At 31.2% G+C, this 21,130-nt stretch overlaps 1 protein-coding gene across 3 annotated transcripts in view; it reads left to right on the top strand.

Annotated features, from left to right (window-relative positions):
- LOC127283028 (serum response factor homolog A-like) overlaps positions 1 to 21,130 on the top strand; it is a 139,028-nt gene that overhangs the window by 5,177 nt on the left and 112,721 nt on the right. Inside the window, exon 1 of one of the 3 annotated variants that reach the window (XM_051307673.1) lies at positions 3,362 to 3,841. The exons of 1 other annotated variant lie outside the window; for it this stretch is intronic. In XM_051307673.1, coding sequence (XP_051163630.1) covers positions 3,828 to 3,841 — 14 coding nt within the window. In that variant the 5' untranslated portion in view covers positions 3,362 to 3,827. Of the gene's footprint in view, positions 1 to 3,361; positions 3,842 to 21,130 lie in introns of those variants that run through there. One more of the 3 variants, XM_051307675.1, reaches the window with a different exon arrangement.

The following is a 21,130-nucleotide window of genomic DNA, read 5'->3' as shown; positions in this document are numbered from 1 at the left end:
TAAATTATAGTACTGTCTAAATCTGAATCAGTCATATTTTACTGATTAGCAGTAGAAATCTACTAATTGCCATAGCGAGAATTGAGCAACTGACAATTAGTAGAAATTTACTGATTTAATTAGTAAAATATCAATTACTGATTGAATTAGTAATATAAATATATCGCGGCGGCCACAAAATCTACTGATTTAATAGTTAATTTTAAAGGTTATGTTATATACAAATTACTGATTTACATAAGTTATTTTCTATTGCTTGGATATTCACTAATTATATTAGTAAATTTCAAAAAAATAACTGAAACTTCAGTTAAAATGAAAAGTACTGATTGAATTTAGTAAAATTTCTACTGATTCAGATTTAGAGAGTAACCGTTTTGACTTTTTAGTAAAAAGTGACTAATTGATAGTAGAAAATTACCAATTACAGTAGAAAGCTAATAATTGATAGTGAAAAATTACTAAAATTTAGAAGAAATTTTTACTGATTCCAAAAAGAGTAGTTATCCGCACAAACTTTTTTTTATCGTTTCAGTTATATATCTTATCGTTTTAGGTATATACATAATTTTGTTAGTGTAATATGTAATTTTTTTTTTCTAGTTTCCATAATAGTGATAAATTATAAACTAAATAAAATGTGAGAATTTAAAAAACAAAATTTAATGGGACGTTTATCTTTCAATATATTATTTATATATGTAGACATTCGTAGTGATGTAAAATCGTATGTCTACTTTGAAATTGCGCGGTGTAGACAATTAGCAGTGAAAAGTTCAGGGCCATTATGCCATTTGTAAAGGTGCAGACTACACAAAGTTTACTACCGATTGAAATAGACGTACGCGCACGTACGCAATTATTATTTCTTCTTCTGCGAAGAACTAAAAAGAATTTCCATTGCGGTATTTCGTAGAATAAATAGCGCGCGAGACTCACGTGTGTGTGTGTGTGTGTGTGTGTATGTTATATGCGCGACTTATATGCCATTTGAAAACTTGGTGCGAGTTTCGACGCATGGCGCTTAAACTCAGTGTCAACAAATTAGCATTCTTCAAGGAAGAGTCAAAGCACCAAGAGCCGCGACTTGGAAATAATTCTTTTTTTTTCGCTTTTGAAAAGCGTCTAAATAACTGTATATATATATTTTTTTTTAAACTTTTTATTCAATATTTGTTGAAACGATCTATGTTTCACATTTTGTTATATAAGACATAGAAGTTTGTTGTGATAGCGAATTTGTTTTCTGCCACTTTGCTCGTTAATATAGCAGGGAAAAAAAATCTTTATCTGGAACAGCGATATGTTTCTTTAGAATAGCGAAAACTTTCGTTGTTCCAGGTGAAATTTTTTTTTGTTAGGGACAGCGAATAAGTTTGCTGTGGGGTAGCGAAGATTCGTTAGCGTCTGTAGCTAATTCATTTTTTTCATGTAGGGAATAGAATATAAAAGATATATAACAATGTAATGAATAAATGTAAATGAAAAAAAAATAAAGCAAATAATGCTTTATTGTAATTTCAATTAATAATTTTCGCGATGATAAAACAGAAAGGATAATGTGAGGCGCAAATGATTTTGCTGCTTTTGCTGAGCGTGTGAGTTATGGTCCATTTATAATATACAGTGTACTTAATTACTGGGTACATTTGAACAGTCACCATGCAATAATTGCATTGGTGTAGGAAACGTGTTATTAATTTTCTTTGAAATTAGTGGCATTGAGTTATTTTAATTGTCGAATCAAATTATGGTTACTCTTTATTGTGTTATATAGATACCATATAGAGTTTTAAATATTTCATTATTTTTTTTTTATTATCTTATCGTTATCTCTGTTTTTATTTATTATTTCAATTTTTATTTTCAAATTATTATATAGAAAATGTATATACATATTTTTTGGTTTTATATTAATAATTTCTATTAGTTTTCATTTCCCTGTGTAATGCATGTATTTGGTATATATTATGAGTTTTGTACTTGCAATATTAAGAGATGTCACTGTGCGCGACGAGTGCACAATCATTTCCCAAGGGTTCGACAATGTGTTAAGTAATGCTAATCGCGATAATTCGTTGCACTGTAGATTTACGTATGTAACGTAAAAATTATATTTCAAGAAACACTTCGAGGAATGCAAAAGAGAGGCCTTCAAAATACATTCTAGTCTATTCTTGTAGATTTTTATTTTTATTTCTATAATAGCATTTTTTTCTTAAATTTTATTTTAATTAACAAATCAGAAAAGGTGGGATCAACTTTTTTCATTTTATTATTATTATTTATAACTCATCGGTATTGATAAAATCTCTATTTGTGATTTACTTCTGTATAGTACAAAAATTAGGAAGTTAATTCGTAAATTATTAACTCCGTTCGCTTCAACTCCAAAAGGGTGTAAATTTCATAGCATCACAGAAAATTAAAAGTCATTAAAATAAGCTGCAATGCTTATTATTTTAATCCAATTTTGCTTATTTTAATCCATTTTGGTATTAAAATAAGCAAAATTGGATTAGAATAATAAGCTTATTTTAATACCTTATAATTTTCTGTGATCCCTTAGGGAGTTGAAAGTCCTTTTTTTCACAGTGCATTATTCTCATACTACACGGAGAAAAAGAAAAAGTAATTTTTACTACTTTCAGAGTAAAACTGGACCAACTCGAAGTTTCTGCGCATCTCTGGCAATTTTTACTCCAAAAATAGTAAAATTTATTATTTCTGTAGTAAATTTTACTGTTTCCGTAGTAAGTTTTACTATTTCTAGAGTAAATTTTACTATTTTTGGAGTAAAAATTGCCAGAGATGCGCAGAAACTTCGAGTTGGTCCAGTTTTACTCTGAAAGTAGTAAAAGTTACTTTATAAAAGAAATCTTTTTTCTCCGTGTATAAATCCATTACTGTATTGTAAAATAAATAATATAAAAATTAGAAATTTCTCGTATATGCATCGTTAAAAAATTTGACCCTATTATACACTCTGACGTAATAAGCGCAGACAATTTCAAAAAAAAATGACGACGAGACGTTCCGTCACCCACGCAAAATTGAGAGAAATGATTTCCCAGTCGTTTTTACTAGAATGGAGAGTATCAGTCAGCGAGTGGAATGTACATACGTGTATGCGTGTATGGATAAAACAGTGAGGAAGGGAACAACAGGGGAATGAGGAATTACAGAAAGAGGGGGGAGGGGGCGCAGATATACGAAATAAGGGTGGTTTGCGGGAGTTCGTCAGTTTCCGGGTTGTTTCGGAATGAGTGAGGGGTGCCGTTAGGTTGCCGGGGGCGGGGGTTGCGCGAACTGCGGGGGTGGAGGGTTGCAAGAGCCGCGGGCCACGATACGACAGGACGAAGCGTCGCGACGTCAGTAGAGCGCCGCGCTATCGACCACGTTGTCCACCTCGTCTTCGTTTTGACGTTCTGGGGGACACCCTCTCTTAATAGAGAGAGAGAGAGAGAGAGAGACAGAGGAAGAGAGAGAAAGAGACAATTACGAGAGATAGGATTTAGGGTGGATTATTTTTTTTTTCGTTTCAAAGATTCATAAATCGAAAAATTTGGATTACAGTATAAATAATAATAATAATAATAAGAAAAAAAATTGGCTCTAAAAAGGTGGGAAGGTGAAAGGGTTAGGTGTCACGAGGTCTAATCGCTGCTACTCTCTTTCTACCAACCTGACCGGGTGTATAGGGTGATTTGTGGAACACGTGGCACAGTGCATCAGCGCAGCGTGTTCGTTTGGTGCGTGCGTTCTTCGCTGCAAACCACCCTCCAGTGAGACCCAATGACTGTCTATCGAGGGACCACGGGACACACATGTTCGTTATAAGGTCAGTCACTCTCCTCTCATCAGGCTTAATTTTTTCCCTCCCTTCGATCATCATCCCTTTATCTTACATGATATTCATATTCGACTTGTTTTTATAACATTCAAAAAAAGCTGAGAAATTAGAACAAAATTTTTCATCTTTTCAACAATTTCTTTTTTCCATAAAAAATCATTTTGTACAATTTGCAAAAAATATTTTTGAAAAAATTCAAATTTGTGAATTTCAAAAAAGCTCATTTTCGTATGAAATTGAATATGATTCTTATTCTCGAATTCAATTGAATTAAAATTTTTTCTGCGATTTTAGTATTTTGAAAAGTATTTGTAATATAATTTTTAATTCAAAAGTATAACAATGATGTAATTTTTCAAATTCGAAGGAATGATGAAAAGATTTCTCTCTTATATGTATGAGAAATTTCGTGATATTTTTCATCGTTGAATATTTTACATCAAGAGAGGGATTCCCTACTTTTTTTTCTTCTTTTTTTTTTGGAATAGGAAAAATGGTTCGGCGGAGGGAAAATGATTTGAATCAGTGCACTTGTCGACAGTTCTCGTTCGATTTGCGCCGAAAATAGAAACGAGAGAATTCACTCGAGACCAGACAGCGCCAAGGCTACTGTATTAAAGAGATAGACTAGTTTCTTTATCCTTTTATATACATTATATATATACCATGTTCGTTTCAGCATATAGAAAGAGGGAGAGATTTTATTATCACATTCCGGAAGTTAGCTAACTCTATTTTCTATATTACTCTCTGACGAGAGTGAATTACTCTTTGACGGTGTTAAATTCGCGAGGTAATATTATTTTTAACAAAGTAAAAAATTTGTCGCCCAACTTATAGAATATTTTTATTTCGTTGCAATTCTTTTTTGGTATTTTCAAAAATTTACATGATTTTTGAAATTGGTTTTTATTTGCATAATTCTGGAATCTAAAGGTTAGAATATTTTTGTTTCGATTTTTTTTTCTAAATAAAACTATTCGAATGTTCAATAAGTCTATTTTTCGTGATTTTATTTCGATCTTATGGTTTATAGAATTCAAATATTAAACAAAAGGATTAATAACTAATTAATAAATAAAATAATTTATTTTTTAAATACTAGTTGATTTTGAGGTGAATTAGTTTTTAATAATTCATTTTTTGGAGAGTGTTTTAATTTTGAAAAAAAATATTTCAATTACAAAAAAATTCTTTTCATAATAGCTGGTGAATATTCCTGAAATTTCTATAGCTTCTTATAAGCCCCGCTCCTCTTTCAATGAACGGATTAATATGCTAATTGAAATAGAAAAACTTTTTAATTGATTTTATAATGATTTATGTGAGGAATGAATTTTCGTTTTTCTGTGAATTGCTGATATTATATGAAGAAAACGAGATTGGAATTTGGAACAGGGAAACAATATCAATATTCTTCTAACTTTTCTCTTTCTCATCTCCTACGAAAACAAGTTAACGAATGGGATTTTGCCCTTCAATTTAGAGTCGTGTGCGTTTAAATAATTGCAACCCCCTCTCAAAGTGGATGCAAGACGAACTTAACTATATACGGGAATTGAAGAGGAAATGTTCCCCAAGTCAACAAGTCAAGCATCCACTTGTCATTAGTTTTTTTTTTCGCAATTGCCTTTCTCACAAAAGAATCATGTATTTTTTTTTTTTATAATAACCTTTTGCAATAGATTTTTTTTTCATTAACCTACTTTGCTTTGATTTTCTCGAAATTAAATTCTTTTACGGAAATTAAATAGTGAATTTATATATATATCTTATTATAGGAGGAAAGAGTCGCTTCATTCTTCCGGAAAAGGTCGATAAACACCCAATATAAGCTGCTGACTTTGATAAAGAGTCTGTTAACAAGTTCTTTTGCCAGAGCGGACTGGTTCTTCTTTTTTTTTTATCTTTTTTTTTGAAATCTAGTATTTCGAATCGAACGACCCGAGAAATTGGCAAAGTTCCAATCGCGATTGCATGCTCCGCACCTGGCATCTGGCACCTGGCCCTGAATTCCAGGAGCTTCACTTGTACATTGCTAGATTTTCTCTATTTGGCGTTGCGGGGGCGAAAAGTGGGTCGCCAAGTGCATTCGAGTTGTGAGGGTAATATGCTCTAAGTCAAAGTGGGGCCTTGACTTGGTCACCTCTGACGATTCGGAGCAAAGAAAAAAAAAGGGTTCTCTAAATATACGTCCCTCATTACTTTAAATACCTGCAACAAAATCTATATGCAGTTTTTTTTCACAAATAATTTTTTTTCTCCTATATTATAATTTAAAATCTTTCGAATATTTTTCAAACAAAAATTTTCGAATTATTTTTGTTCTCTTTTTGTTGAAAATAAATTTTTTTTTGTATATTCATTTGAGTATATAAAGTAAAAGGATTGGAATTTTTATTCTATGATAGAAAGTATTTTGTAAAAATTTCTGCAATTTGGCTATTCTAGTGACAAATGCTATCTCACGAAAAGCACCTGTGGAGTCTGTGCGTCTTTTGTTCTTCTCTATATATGTATATATATATACCTTTTGGTTGCTCTTGGAATCCCATAACTTATATACCTACCTGCTTTCGAAGCTATAAACCACAGGAATCTAGTGACTCAAAAAAAAACTTCCTTTCGTCTCACCTTAAACTTAAAGGGATTAACGCAATTTGCGTCTGAGTTTCGATGGCTCTTGACAGCAAAAGTGTTATTTAGAGTTTCACTCAAAATACCGACACAACGCCTCCTTCCTTTTTTTATGTGATATAATCGTCAGACCCTCATCTCTAACCATATTTCACTTTCAATTTCAGAAAATTAATGACACACTGTATTATTTAATATTTCTCTATTAACGAGCTTTAATTTATTTCGTTCAAAAAATTAAATTTTCTAACCATTCATGATAAATGGGAAAATTATATATATTTAGGATAATTTTTTTTCTTTCAATTTTCTTTAGTTTTTATTTTGTATTTTTTTGATGTTGATTGTTACAAACGATATTTACAAAACGTTACAATTGATGGTATTTTCAAATATGGGTTTTTTTTTTTATTATTATGTTTGCGTATGAGCCATTTATATAATTTTAGTTTTTTTTTTTTGCGTGGCGTCCTCTCACTCCTTTCTCTAAGTTGTTTTTATGTTTTTTTGCGATTCTGTTTGTTTTCCATTGATTATTAAAAAATGGACAATTTATGGAATTGATGTTGCTTTGAGCACACATACACAATTCCTCTAACTTATATGGATAAGCAAGAGATAAAATTTATTGGAAAACCTCGAAATGGAGAAAATAGTGCCCGAGTTTTCAGAGCACTTGACGACCTCTCGACACGATTTCATTTCGAGGGTCGTCGTCGTCGTCGTCGTCGTATCGACTGGGAAAAGTTCTCTCTCTCTCTTGAGTTATGTATACGTTTGTGTATATGGTCCCTTTTTGGGAAAACAACTGCGCGCCGCCATCTCTTTTGATCGCCTTATGCACACATTTTTGAAGATCGCGAATAGTAAAATGCATCCATGTGAATGTTCTTTATGGTCGCTTCCTTAGCTCACCTCATATCGATATTTTCTCTTTTGCGCTTTCTATATATATATCTTTTTCTTTTCTGTTTCTCTGTTCTATGCAGGAAAAATTTTCAAAATACTTGTATAAAACTTGGACGATTTGTCGCGTCGAATTTTGTTCCCTTGTGGAACTCGATATGCGTGTGTTGAAGATAAGTATATGTGTGTTTGGTTTGCATATACACTTGAGTACTATCTTCCGCGTATGTAACTTGTTCACACACGAAAAACATGCTTGTGAAAATGCAAACCGAAAGAAGAGGCGAGTTTGTGGGTTCAGGAAGAAGAAGAAGAAGAAGAAGAAGAAGAAGAAGAAGAAGAAGAAGAAGAAGAAGAAGAAGATGAAGAAAAGAAGAGAAAGCGCATAAAGAAACGATTGACCGTGGGTGGGTTTGGAAAAAGCATATAGACTCAAGAGAGCGAGGAAGAGAAGACGAACTGAGTCGCAGAACTTAATCACATAAAATACTTAAAGTTTGTCCGGACGCAATGTACTCTGATCGTGAAATTTATGTTCAGGGTGCAACGTACCTCCATTAAAATCGTTGGTGCGTGCCGCGGAAAAATGCACTGCGTTATATAGAAGTTGAGATATCTGCTTCTTTTTACCTTCCATTTTATCAGATCTGCAAATATGAAAAATTATTCGATCTTGACTATTAGAAAAGGAAAAATATTCACATAGCTGAATTTAAAACAATTTTTCCAACGTTGTTAGTTCGATTTTGATAATTTTCTTCTTTATTCTAATTGAAAAAGAATTGCGAAATATTTATTAGAGAATAAAAAGTATAGAATTTTTATGGAGACATAAAAGAGAAGAATTGCAACACATATTGTGAAATATGAAAAGTCTGGGAGAAATGTGAAACAGTGTGAGATTAAAATTGTCGTTGACGTTATGGAAGAAGAGTATATGTATATTTGGATCTTTCCAGACGACCGCTAAAGTCAAGCAAAGACAACGAAAACATGTCGGTAAATCAGTGGAAAGACCAGTAAGGAGATTAGTAGTAGTAGGTGAAGTCAGTACGGAAAGATGTAAGTACAAAAGGAGATAAGACCACCGTGTACCTTGTTCCTTTTTCTCTTTTCTTCATCTCATTCGCTCTTATATACCCCTATTTCCACAATGAATTTGGTTTCCGTTCTCATGAAATTAACCACCCGTGAAGCGGCATAATATGTTTTTGGGTGATAATTTGTCTCTTCAATTTCGTTTTTTTTTGGCGAATAGATTTTCCATTGTATATAATATTGAGTGCTTGAAATTAATGGGTCAATTAGAATGTAATTAATGAGAAATTTAGGTGGAAAATGTGTTATGCATTTGTAAATATAGTAGATTGGAAAAAATTTAGTAAGTAGAATTCTGGTTAGGGTGTATTTAAAGCAGAATTCAGAATATTTTAAATAGAACTCTGGTTGAAGAAACCAGAATTCTAGTTAGTTTAACTAGAATTCTAGTTTATTCAATCTGAATTGTGGTTACAGTAACCAGAATTCTAGTTAATTCAATCAAAATTCTGGTTATGTTAATCAGAATTCTAGTTAACTTAACAAAATTGTGGTTGGCTTAATCAGAATTCTGGTTGCGTTAACCAAAATTCTAGTTAATTTAATTAGAATTCTGGTTTGCTTAAACAAGAATTCCAGTTAATTCAATCAGAATTCTAGTTAACTTAACAAAATTTTGGTTTGCTTAATCAGAATTCTGGTTACGTCAACCAGAAATTTAGTTAATTTAATTGAATTCTGGTTGGTTCAATTAGAATTCTGGTTAATTTAACAGAATTCTGGTTGGCTTAATTAGAATTCTAGTTAATTTAATCTGAATTTTGGTTATAGCAACCAGAACTCTGGTTAACATAACAAAATTTCGGTTGGCTTAATCAGAATTCTGGTTACGTTAACCAAAATTCTAGTTAATTTAATTAGAATTCTGGTTTGCTTAAACAAGAATTCCAGTTAATTCAATCAGAATTCTAGTTAACTTAACAAAATTTTGGTTTGCTTAATCAGAATTCTGGTTACATCAAACAGAATTCTAGTTAATTTAATTGAATTCTGGTTAATTTAACAGAATTCTGGTTGGATTAATTAGAATTCTAGTTAATTTAATCTGAATTTTGGTTATAGCAACCAGAACTCTTGTTAACTTAACAAAATTTCAGTTGGCTTAATCAGAATTCTGGTTACGTTAACCAAAATTCTAGTTAATTTAATTAGAATTCTGGTTTGCTTAACCCCTTCGCAGTGTAGCAAAAATAAAGCTTCAGTGCCCCGTATGTGGGAAAAAAAATTTTTTTTTTTTAAAATTGATATTAAAAAAAACCCGAAAATCTAAGAATACCCATTGACAAGTTTATTGTATTGTTAAAATAATGAAGTGAACGATTATTAAAATAATGAAGTAAACTATCGATAATTTATCATATTTTGTGTCTACTTATTTTTTTTTTTGAGATGCCGCTATAGCGGTCATGCACACTGGTGGCACGACATTTTTATGCCTCTGTAGAGGTCAATAACAGTGAAGGGGTTAAACAAGAATTCCAGTTAATTCAATCAGAATTCTAGTTAACTTAACAAAATTTTGGTTTGCTTAATCAGAATTCTGGTTACATCAAACAGAATTCTAGTTAATTTAATTGAATTCTGGTTAATTTAACAGAATTCTAGTTGGCCTAATTAGAATTCTCGTTATTTTAATCTGAATTTTGGTTATAGCAACCAGAACTCTGGTTAACTTAACAAAATTTCGGTTGGCTTAATCAGAATTCTGGTTACAACAACCAGAATTCTTATTAATTTAATAGAATTCTGGTTAGTTGAACCTGAATTTTAGTTAATTTAATCAGAATTCTTGTTATGTCAACCAGAATTCTAATTAATTTAATCAGAATTCTAGTTAGCTGAACTAGAAATTATTGTTAAATATATATAGCCTAACCAGAATTTTTTCCAATGCAACGGTATAATAATAATAATAATAAAAGAAGTTTCGAAAAATTTGACAGTTTCGAGGGGATATCATATGGAGCGTTGCACTTTTATTGACTCACATTATGGAGGGGGCCACACATGAGTAAACCTACGTCATCGAAAGGAGAATTATTGAGTACTGTCAACATCTCGGTCGGCGGAGCACTTGTCTTCGAGTCGAACTGCTTGCTGACTGTCATTTCACCTCGATCGATCGCTTCTCACTTTTGTATACTCCTTCGAATTCTTTTTCTTTTCAATTCTGCTCTCTTGATGCTTCTTCCTCAAGCTTTAAAATTTTTCCTTTTCTTCGTTTCTATCTATGGAAATGAAATTATTATTAATCTTTGGATTATGATTAATTATGAATTCTTGTTAATTTATGTATTATTATTAATCTATGGATTAATAATATTAATTACATAATCGCAGTGAATTTTTTTATTGATTTTGAATTTTTAGGTTTCTTTTTGTGAAGTAAAGGGAACAATATTATGTGTGTTTGTGTATAGTCATCAGATAGGCATGGAAATTGTTCAACACCTGTTTGTAGATACCTGTCGGTACAGGTACAAGAAACATAGGTGCAACACAGCAAACTGAGATTATCGGGTGTATTACGGTAGAGTATAATGCTTGTGCAAGACCGTAAAGCCATGTTGAGTACTTTATGGTAGCCATATATCGGGTCATTGCTTGTAGCGATAATCCCTTCTCTGATAGCGATCATGCTTTTCATACCTCCACGCACGCTTAAGATCACTTTGCATCTATGACATTTAGCGCTTTATCAATATATGTTTGGATTATTAATTTAATGTCAATATTTTCAGTAAAGTTTTTTGTCCCTTAAACTCTCCTCGCTACTCAATGGTTATTTTATTTTTTGAAAAGAATAATAAATATTTTTTTTTATCAATAATTCTTATTAATATTATTAATAATTAATAAGTGATTGATGAAGTAATTTCAAAATAAAATATAATATATTGCAATGATAAAATTTGTATGAATTTGTAAGATATCGATTGCGAGAGATCTATTTTTATAGGTAACTGTAAAAGGTTCCCTCGGGACATTGCGCGGGTATGGAATATCTTGTCCTTTCCACCTCAGAGCTTTCTCTGTACTCTCTCAACCTCTCTCATTCTAATATACCGGATAACGTCGCAAGTTTCTGAGCCGCGTTGAATTTCACTTATATATAATCTAAATGCAATCGCAAGCATACGTAATTTTTCTACTCTTTTGCGTCTTTTACATAATAAGTATATAAAAAATATTTATTTGCTGACTAAAACAGTTGCGATATTTAAACATAGAAATAGGAGCGTTTTATATTGCAAAACAAATATAAATTAATGGACACTGTTTCATGTTTCTTCGATGTTTATATTGAATTTCATTTTAACTAAGGTCAGGATGCTTATATTTTCCAGTAAAATATAAATTTAGATATATTTTTAATTTTCAGTATTATTTTGTACGTTTTATACTACTAAATTACAAAAAGAGTTTTTATCATTTTGAAATAATTTTTGTAATGAAAATTTAGAAATATCGTGAGAGGCAAAAAAAAACCCACATGTTATAAAGTTAAATTTTTTTGAAGGTTTAAAAATTATATATCGGTATTAATTCTTCTTTTCGGTCGCAAGTAATACACATAATTTAGTTTTTGAATAGTGAAACATAGTTTTTATATATTCCAAGACGTGTGGAATTTGAAATTGCGAAATACATTGATTATGTATGCAAAGAAAAAGCAGTAGCAGCGGAACACTTAAAAGGGTCGCGTAGGCGTGTTACCTGCAATATCTTCTCTGTTCTTATTGAAAATGAATGTTGAAGGGGCAAAAATGTATTGTATATAGTAAAGCCAGTGAAGGCTATATGGCTCACTCTTTTGAGAAGCTTATATGCCATTCAAAACCATTTCGAACTCTTTTGCCATATTATAACCTATAGTCGAATTCCACGAAAATAACCTCAATGTAAAATATTTAAATTAATATCAATAATGAGCATTTACATTGTCGGGATTTCATAATAACCTCGGAAACGTGTTTATTCTTATATATACCTTCTCTCTGCTTTACATATTATATGTACGGATATTCTCTCTTTCTCTCTCGAAAATTTACAAGTGATATTCACTTGAAAATTTACACAAGTGAAGAGACTGTTTCAACACACAACGAAAAGTTTCAAATTTATTGTGCTATTTGCATTTTAAATACCTATTTCTTGACCCTCGTATTATCTTTCGAATATCTTTTTTTTTTTTTATATATATATAGATTTGACGAAATTATTTCTTTGTTTTTTCATTAAAAAATGTTTTGGATTTTAGTATAGGAAAGAAATACAAATTATTTAAATAATGATTTTTAATGGCGAATGAATATTTTCATTGTTTCGAAATTTACAAGGTTTTGATAAATTTCCATTTAATGAATCTTGTAATTTCTCCAAATTTTACATGATTTTGTAATTTAAAATTTAATTTACGAATGGAAGGAATTAGATATTTTACGGTATATATTATATATACAGAATCGCATATGAGTAGCTTATGGCCGTGGGTGATTCTCGTAAATCAGTGAAAGAGTATGATGGATACGTGCTATGAAAGCCGTGACGCACATAAATTATACGTTAGCGTCTCAATTCAATTTTATTGGTTTACTATTTACGTGTTATTCAAATCTGTCTTCTTTTAGAGGTTCATCGTCCAAGTGCGTATAATAAAGTGAAAGAATCTTCACGACCAAAGTGATGACTACGCGAGACTTAACGATGTCTCTCTCTCTCTCTTGCAGACCACACAAATTTTATACATACACACACACGCACGGTACTTGTTTTTGCACCAAATGATTTAAAAAGAAGAAAATTTTTTTTTTTTGAAACGATGAGAGGAATTCAATCTTATCCACTTAATATATTAATTACTGAAACGTTTACAACAGTCAGATCTATAAAAGCTTGTTTTTGAAACAGTGGTTCGCAATTTGATAATTTATATTCTGTTGTGCTGCTATATATATATAAAACTATTGCACTTTTGCATACCGTTAACGATGAGAGGCAGATGTAGGTTTCGTTTTACTGCGCGGTATTTGTGTGTCTGTGAGTGTTATTTATGTTGATTTTTCGCGCGCTCGTTTAAATAATGTCCCATACACGAAACGATTGGACAATTAAAGTTGGGTTTCAGAGATAGTATCTCTTTCTCTCTTGATGTTTGTCGCTCGTAAATGCGCTCATCTTCTCTGACATATCAAATGAGAGAAGAGAGAAGGAGCATCGATTTGCTTTACGGGCCATTTTTCCAAGCTCTCTTGGCTTTCGTCATCATTATCACCATCATTTGGTCATCATCAGTAAGTGAGATCCCTCGTCACTTATTCTTGCATGTACCGCGCGTTCACGCGAGAGATACGAGTTTCTTTTTCGTTTTACTTGGAACCGTTCTATAATTTCTTTAGTCTTTATAATATACATAACTCAAAGTTTCAGATTTCAGGTTCTTACATCCAATTACTGGTGTATCATTTTTCTTTTAATTAATTGGAGATTAATTTATCAATCTCTGCTTCACTTTTTTGCATTCATTTTTTTTTCTATTCCGAAACTTTGATCGCTAAATTTAATTATTTAATAATTATAGTAATTAGGTTTTAGTTTTTTTCGAACTAATCGTTTTTTTAGTTGATTCTTGTTAATTTTTTTCAGAAGATTTTTTTATAATTCATTATTGAGCTGGTTGTACTTTTATTTCGTATTGAGCTCTTTTTAAATTATTTTTAATTTCCATTCAGCTGATTATTATTGATTCGCGCATTGAACTGATTATTTTTAATTCGTATTGAGCTGATCGTTCTTAATTTTTATTGAGTTGATAAATCGCCAGTGTTTATTTTTACTCCTCATTAAAATGAACGTTGATCAAAGACAGGTTGATCACCTTTATTAATTTTAGTAATTCCTTATATGTTATGAAACGAAGGATATATGATAATCCGCTTAATAATAGAAAAATTTCTTTCGAAAAAAGTGAAATGTATGCGTGGGAGATGGATTTTTGTTTAGGACCTAAAGGATTATAGTCTTCGAAATCATTTGACTTATAATCAGTCGGATGAACGGTTTCAGAACCTGATAAGATCGGCAAAATTTGAACCGGTATTTCATATATATATATATATATTATAATCGACACTTCTTTGAAAAATAAAACGTTTTGTAATACAAATATATTTGTTAAAAATAATTTTTTTTCTAATTTAAAAAGAGAAAAAAAAATTAGCCGGTGTTTTTGTTATTTTTCTTTTGATATCATTATAGCCTTCTATGATCTTATATGCCCGAGCATTGATTGATTTCTCTCGACATCAGTTTAGAAATTATTTTGAACTCTTTTAGATTGAATCGTATTGAAATGAAAGCACCTTTTTATATACTCACAGTTTTTATTGTTACTTGAAAAATATTTGAATGTGAAATTAATTTTTTATTTTTGACCGCGACAATATTTTTATATTGTAAAAAGTTTAACTGCAATAATAAATTTCACCGATTCTATTCTGGTCTCATTGCTTCCTTACGACTCTCGTTATCCTTGCCATATGCGAGTATACCAAAAGGTGAAGGAGAATAACGACAACCCTGAAGAAACTTGAGGCCGATTCTTTAGATCTTGAAAAAAAAAATCATCAGGAAACGTACGGATAACGTTTGAATAATAATTATAATACATTTTTTTTTTTTTTTCATAAAATCAAAAGCGTGTGCGGATAATTAAAAACGAATTTATTTATTGAAAGGCGTTATAATTGTTATATATTTAAACATATACATATTTGCGAATTTTCTCGTTAATTCTATGGTATACATATGTAGGAATGAAGACCTTTTCTGACCTCGCATCAGACTTTTATAGCGAGAAATACGTCGAGAGGGTAAAAGGCGCGCAACTTGAAATTTAAGACAGCATAATGAGTATGCGTATAAATGCAATAAATTTTTTTTTTTTTTTTTCATAATTTCTCAACGCCATTGTACATTAAAAACTTACGAAAGTAATTTACTTTTATAAGTATCATAAAGTTTGATTATATAAATTACGTTGGGAATACGTTTTAGGTTTTGTGCTTTTTAATAATAAGAATATCGCGCGATGAGTTGCGCGAATGAAAGACGCGCGGCAAGCATCTTGACGTGTCTAGTTTATCAGTCAAGAGAACAACAATCTTTCATATATAAGCTGCGAAATTTAATTGGAATCAACAAGATAGAAAGAGAAAAAGATAGACAGAATGATTGAATATATAAGAGAAAGAGAGAAGTGAAAAGTTAAAGAAGAACCGAGAGACAGGCAAGATAATAATAATAATAATAATAATGAGAAGAAGAAATAAGAAGAAAAAAAAGACAACTCTGCCACCCACGAAACGTGAAGATGACGCGTCTGCTCGCGTGGCTCAAGACTTTTAAAGCAGTGGCTCAAAAAGACTAAGGACCAAAGGGAATAAAATCAGGCCCCCTAGCGACATCCTTGACAGGCGGCTCTTTTGCACCACTTCCGAAATTAGAAATTCAATTTAGGTTTCGAAACTTTCTTTTTACATTTATATTATCCTATAACACAAATTTTTGAAGATGTTTTCAATTTATTTAAAAAATATAAAAGAATTTTTTGTTTTTTGAAAATCAAAATTAACTTTACCAAACAAAAAATATTTATTTAAATCAAACAAATATTTTATTTAAATATTTATTTTTATTTAAATTGAAACAAATCATAAGAAAAAATTGTATATTTGGTTTTTAAAAAAAATACCTTTTACTCTGAGTGCAAATATATAGAATTCTTTCTCGATTGAGTTGATCGCACACATCAGTTTTAGCAGGATCAATGCTTGTCAGCACTCACGCGGAATCGATCTCAATCGGTGTTAAATTGGCGCTATCGAAGATCATGTGTTCAAATTATAGACCGCGTTCTCTCTCTCTCTCTTTTTTTCTCTCGGATGACTTTAAACGAGAGTGACTCGGAACAATGGTACGCTCACCCATCACCTGATTTTGCGAGCCTGGGGCTAACCTTCCTCTCTCTCTCTCTCTCTCTGATCAATTTTTTATATTTTAGGAACAATAATTGTTTTACCTTTCCATTTATATAATTTCTTTCCATGAAATAACGCTAATTCATATTATTTCGTGCTTCCTAAAATCTTTAATATACTCTTATAAACTTTTTTTCCACCTCTAATTTGATATTACAGTAGTCTCGCGTTTCAATAATGGCTTTGGAATTTTAAACCTTTTGGCTCTATAATCGAATTTTGATATTTAGAATTAATGATAAAATAAAAATGTTTCTTAATAAATATTTTTTAATTACAGTTTTATTGATTAATCAGTAAATTTAGCAACATTGGTACTGATTAATTAGTAAATTGGAGTAAATTATTTGATTAAATAAAAATTAAAATGTTTTTTTTTTTTATCTGAGCTGAGATGTAATAACATCCGCAAGTCGTAATGGAGGCATCATCCGATCATTGCGGTATAATTTTACGGGGTTTACGATGACGTATGCAAGAAATCCCGTGGAGCAGATCAGCCCCCGGGGTACTCGAAAGCCTCTAAGGTATATATCACGAGTCTGACATTTTTTTTTCATCCTCTCTTTACACTTTTTTTTTTCCATGACGTTGGGCCGATCCTTTTCTTTTTCTTTACCTTGAAATTGTCTCTTCCTCTGATTTCGTAGATATTTCACAGAGCTTTCGGTGTATATATATATATATATATATAGCTATCGTTTTTATAAATTTATACGTCTACGAGAATTTAAAAACATCCTCTCGCGTATTATTTCTCTTTTCGTTTCTCTAAGTGCAATACCGCCAAGAGAAGAATTCTTTTTACGACTCAACTGACAAATATTTTATACTCTGGATAGAGCTCTAGCCACCCTGTGCGAGAGAGAGAGAGAAAGAAAAAAAAATTACCGCCAGGGTTTTCTTACTGTGAAAATTTTACTTTATGAATTTCTATAATAAAGGTATTTTTCCAAAATTTTTATTGCTACGAAATTTCAATTCAGTTTTAGTAAATATCAAAGCAAAAAGTTGGATAATTTTTTTTGTTTTTTTTTTATCAAAAAGTGCATTTATCGTTTATATAAAAAATAAGAAATTTCGAGGGACAAGCGCGCGAGAAGTTATTATAAGGATTTCTCCCCGAAAGAATTCTCTTATTAAATTTGATTATTCACCGCCGACAAATGATTGGTTATTAATTGGCGGTAGTGTGTGTCGGGACAGAAACGAGTTCCCCTGCCTCTATCCCCCTGCTTTCTGACGAAATAAACAGAAAGAAGAAAGATGCAGAGATTGAAAGAAAAGAGAGACAGAAAGGGGAAGAAAGTTTGGGGAAAAAAGAGAGAGAGAGAGAGAGAGAGAGAGAGAGAGAGAGAAGGAAAAAAAAAGCAATCGAGATGAACGCGAACATCCACATATGCGTGACCCATCCAAAAAACTCTCTCAGAACGTTATAAGACCCCTTACGGACTAGCGCCGCATTATTATTTTTAAGAGACGTTGGATTGAATTTTTATAGGGTTCTTGGCATACGTTTAACGGACCAGTGGTGCTCACTAACTGTCTACTTGTGCCAAGCAATTTGGATATTTTATGCGTATTTTAATAGGACCCAATGTTGTTTGAACACCTTCGTGTTTTAAGTTTGCACATATAATCACATGAGAAACTTGCCACGTTGCACATATTTGGACATGTATGAAACTGTTTTGTGGAGAAACAGAGGGTAAAAAACTTGATTCCTTTACTATAAGGAATCAAGTTTTTTACCCTCTGTAGGGTGGGGGAAGGGGGGTTGCAAGATTTGATCGTTATCAGAAAATGTTTTATTTCTGTATTTTTGTCTCTTGTTTTGAAAAATGTTATTTTGGTTGTTAAAAAGGTCATTTTAGTCCTTTGGGTTAAAAGGAATTTTGCTTCTTAGGATCAAAAGAACATAGCTGTGGTCAGAAAACGCTATTTTAATCTTTAGGGTCAGAAAATGTTATTTTTCTCCCTAGGGAGAGAAATCGCTATTTTACTCCCTAGTGTTGGATAATTTCAATTCCTTCTTTAAGCGTTAAGAACGAGATTAAAAAGAAATTTTATTTCGAAATATGTTTAGAAATTCAGTAGTAAAAAATTCGAAATTTTTTTGTCATTTTCGTCCTTAGGGTCAAAAAACGTTATTTTACTCTTTTGGGGTAAAAAACGGTACTTTACTCCTTAGGGCCAGAAAGCGATATTCTGCTCCCTAGTGTTGGATAATTTCAATTCCTTCTTTAAGCGTCAAGAACGAGATTAAAAAGAAATTTTATTTTGAAATATGAAGTAAATATGTTTAGAAATTCAGTGGTAAAAAATTCGAAATTTTTTTGTCATTTTCGTCCTTAGGGTTAAAAATACGTTATTTTAGTTCTAAGAGACGCAAAACGTTATTTTACTCTTTTAGGGTTAGAAAGAACGTTATTTTACTTCTTAGAATCAAAAGAATGTACCTTATACGGTTAGAAAACGCTATTTTAGTCCTTAGGGTCAAAAAACGTTATTTTACTCCTTAGGGCCAGAAAGCGATATTCTGCTCCCTAGTGTTGGATAATTTCAATTCCTTCTTTAAGCGTCAAGAACGAGATTAAAAAGAAATTTTATTTCGAAATATGTGGTAAATATGTTTAGAAATTCAGTAGTAAAAAATTCGAAATTTTTTTGTCATTTTCGTCCTTAGGGTCAAAAAACGTTATTTTACTCTTTTGGGGTAAAAAACGTTACTTTACTCCTTAGGGCCAGAAAGCGATATTCTGCTCCCTAGTGTTGGATAATTTCAATTCCTTCTTTAAGCGTCAAGAACGAGATTAAAAAGAAATTTTATTTTGAAATATGAAGTAAATATGTTTAGAAATTCAGTGGTAAAAAATTCGAAATTTTTTTGTCATTTTCGTCCTTAGGGTTAAAAATACGTTATTTTAGTTCTAAGAGACGCAAAACGTTATTTTACTCTTTTAGGGTTAGAAAGAACGTTATTTTACTTCTTAGAATCAAAAGAATGTACCTTATACGGTTAGAAAACGCAATTTTAGTCCTTAGGGTCAAAAAACGTTATTTTACTCCTTAGGGCCAGAAAGCGATATTCTGCTCCCTAGTGTTGGATAATTTCAATTCCTTCTTTAAGCGTCAAGAACGAGATTAAAAAGAAATTTTATTTCGAAATATGTGGTAAATATGTTTAGAAATTCAGTAGTAAAAAATTCGAAATTTTTTTGTTATTTTCGTCCTTAGGGTTAAAAATACGTTATTTTAGTTCTAAGAGACAGAAAACATTATTTTACTCTTTTAGGGTTAATAAGAACGTTATTTTACTCCTTAGAATCGAAAGAATATTATTTACCTTATACGGTTAGAAAACGCTATTTTAGTCCTTAGGGTCAAAAACCGTTATTTTACTTTTTTGGGGGGTAAAAAACATTACTTTTCTCCTTAGGGCCAGAAAGCGATATTCTGCTCCCTAGTGTTGGATAATTTCAATTAATTCTTAAAAATTCAAGTACGAGGTTATATAAAAATTTTATTTCCAAATAAATAGAAAATATGTTTCTAAAAGCAGTAATTTCGAAAAGTTGTAAAATGGCCATAATAAATTAATTAAAAAATATTTTCAAACTTTGTACAGTACACAATAATATAGTAAAAAAATTGACTGAATGTATATATCTACTTGGATCAAAGGATGTCAACATATCTTTTGACAAAGAATTCCCCCCATGAACCCTCTGCTCTTTTTTTTTTTTTGCCTTTTTTTCGCTCTCCTTGCTGAAAAGCAGTGTATCGCCAGGAAGCATGAATCTTGTTATTCAATTTAGTTTTTTTTTTTTCGTTGTGAAAAATGTACAAGGGCGGAATGAAGGAATACGCACAATGTTTCTTTTTTTCTTTATAAAAGAAATTTTCAGGATGTAGTACAGTGGCAATTGATACGATCGGATTTCCTTTATATTTTTTACTTTTTAGCTTCTTTAGGCATTGTTATATTTTGGTTGTTACGTAATCTTCTAGTTTTGTACTATCGGATTTCATTGGAAATAATCTTGTTTTTTTTCTCTCTGTACTTTTTTTTTTTTTTTTTAATAGCAAACTTTACTTTTTGTGTAGGTTTTTTTTTAAACATTTTTTTTTTCTTGAGCTCCAATCACATTTGATGGCTTTGCCCTCCTTCTCTTTCTCTCTTGCAGACTCTCAACATTTTGAGACGACACTTGGAGTATTCTTCCAAACCACATCTAAGTGGTCCGCTCTTTCGCTCCAGGAGAGCGCCTGCAATAATTTCTTTGGAATGTGCGATTGATTTAAATGCCGTGAAACGCCGCCAGTGAGAGTCGTAAATAGAGAATGAAACTCATACAATGGAGCTCATACTATTTCAACACATATATAATTACTTTTAAAAATCAAAAAATCAATGAGAATTTAAAAGGAGAGTCTTCTTTAAAAATGATTGCAAAATTTGCAATAAAAAAAAGTATTTTTACATCAGGAGGTTTATACTTAATATAATATTTCGAATTCATGAAAAATATTAAAATTTTAGAATTTCTCTGTCCAAGGGTTTGAAAAAAAATTTTTTTTGATGAGCTTGACTTTT

The sequence above is a fragment of the Leptopilina boulardi genome, unplaced genomic scaffold (genome assembly GCF_019393585.1).
Source record: "Leptopilina boulardi isolate dan_hultmark-lab unplaced genomic scaffold, ZJU_Lbou_2.1 LbouV2_305, whole genome shotgun sequence".
In the NCBI taxonomy this organism is placed as follows: domain Eukaryota; kingdom Metazoa; phylum Arthropoda; class Insecta; order Hymenoptera; family Figitidae; genus Leptopilina; species Leptopilina boulardi.
This window is presented reverse-complemented; position numbering and strand designations above follow the sequence as displayed.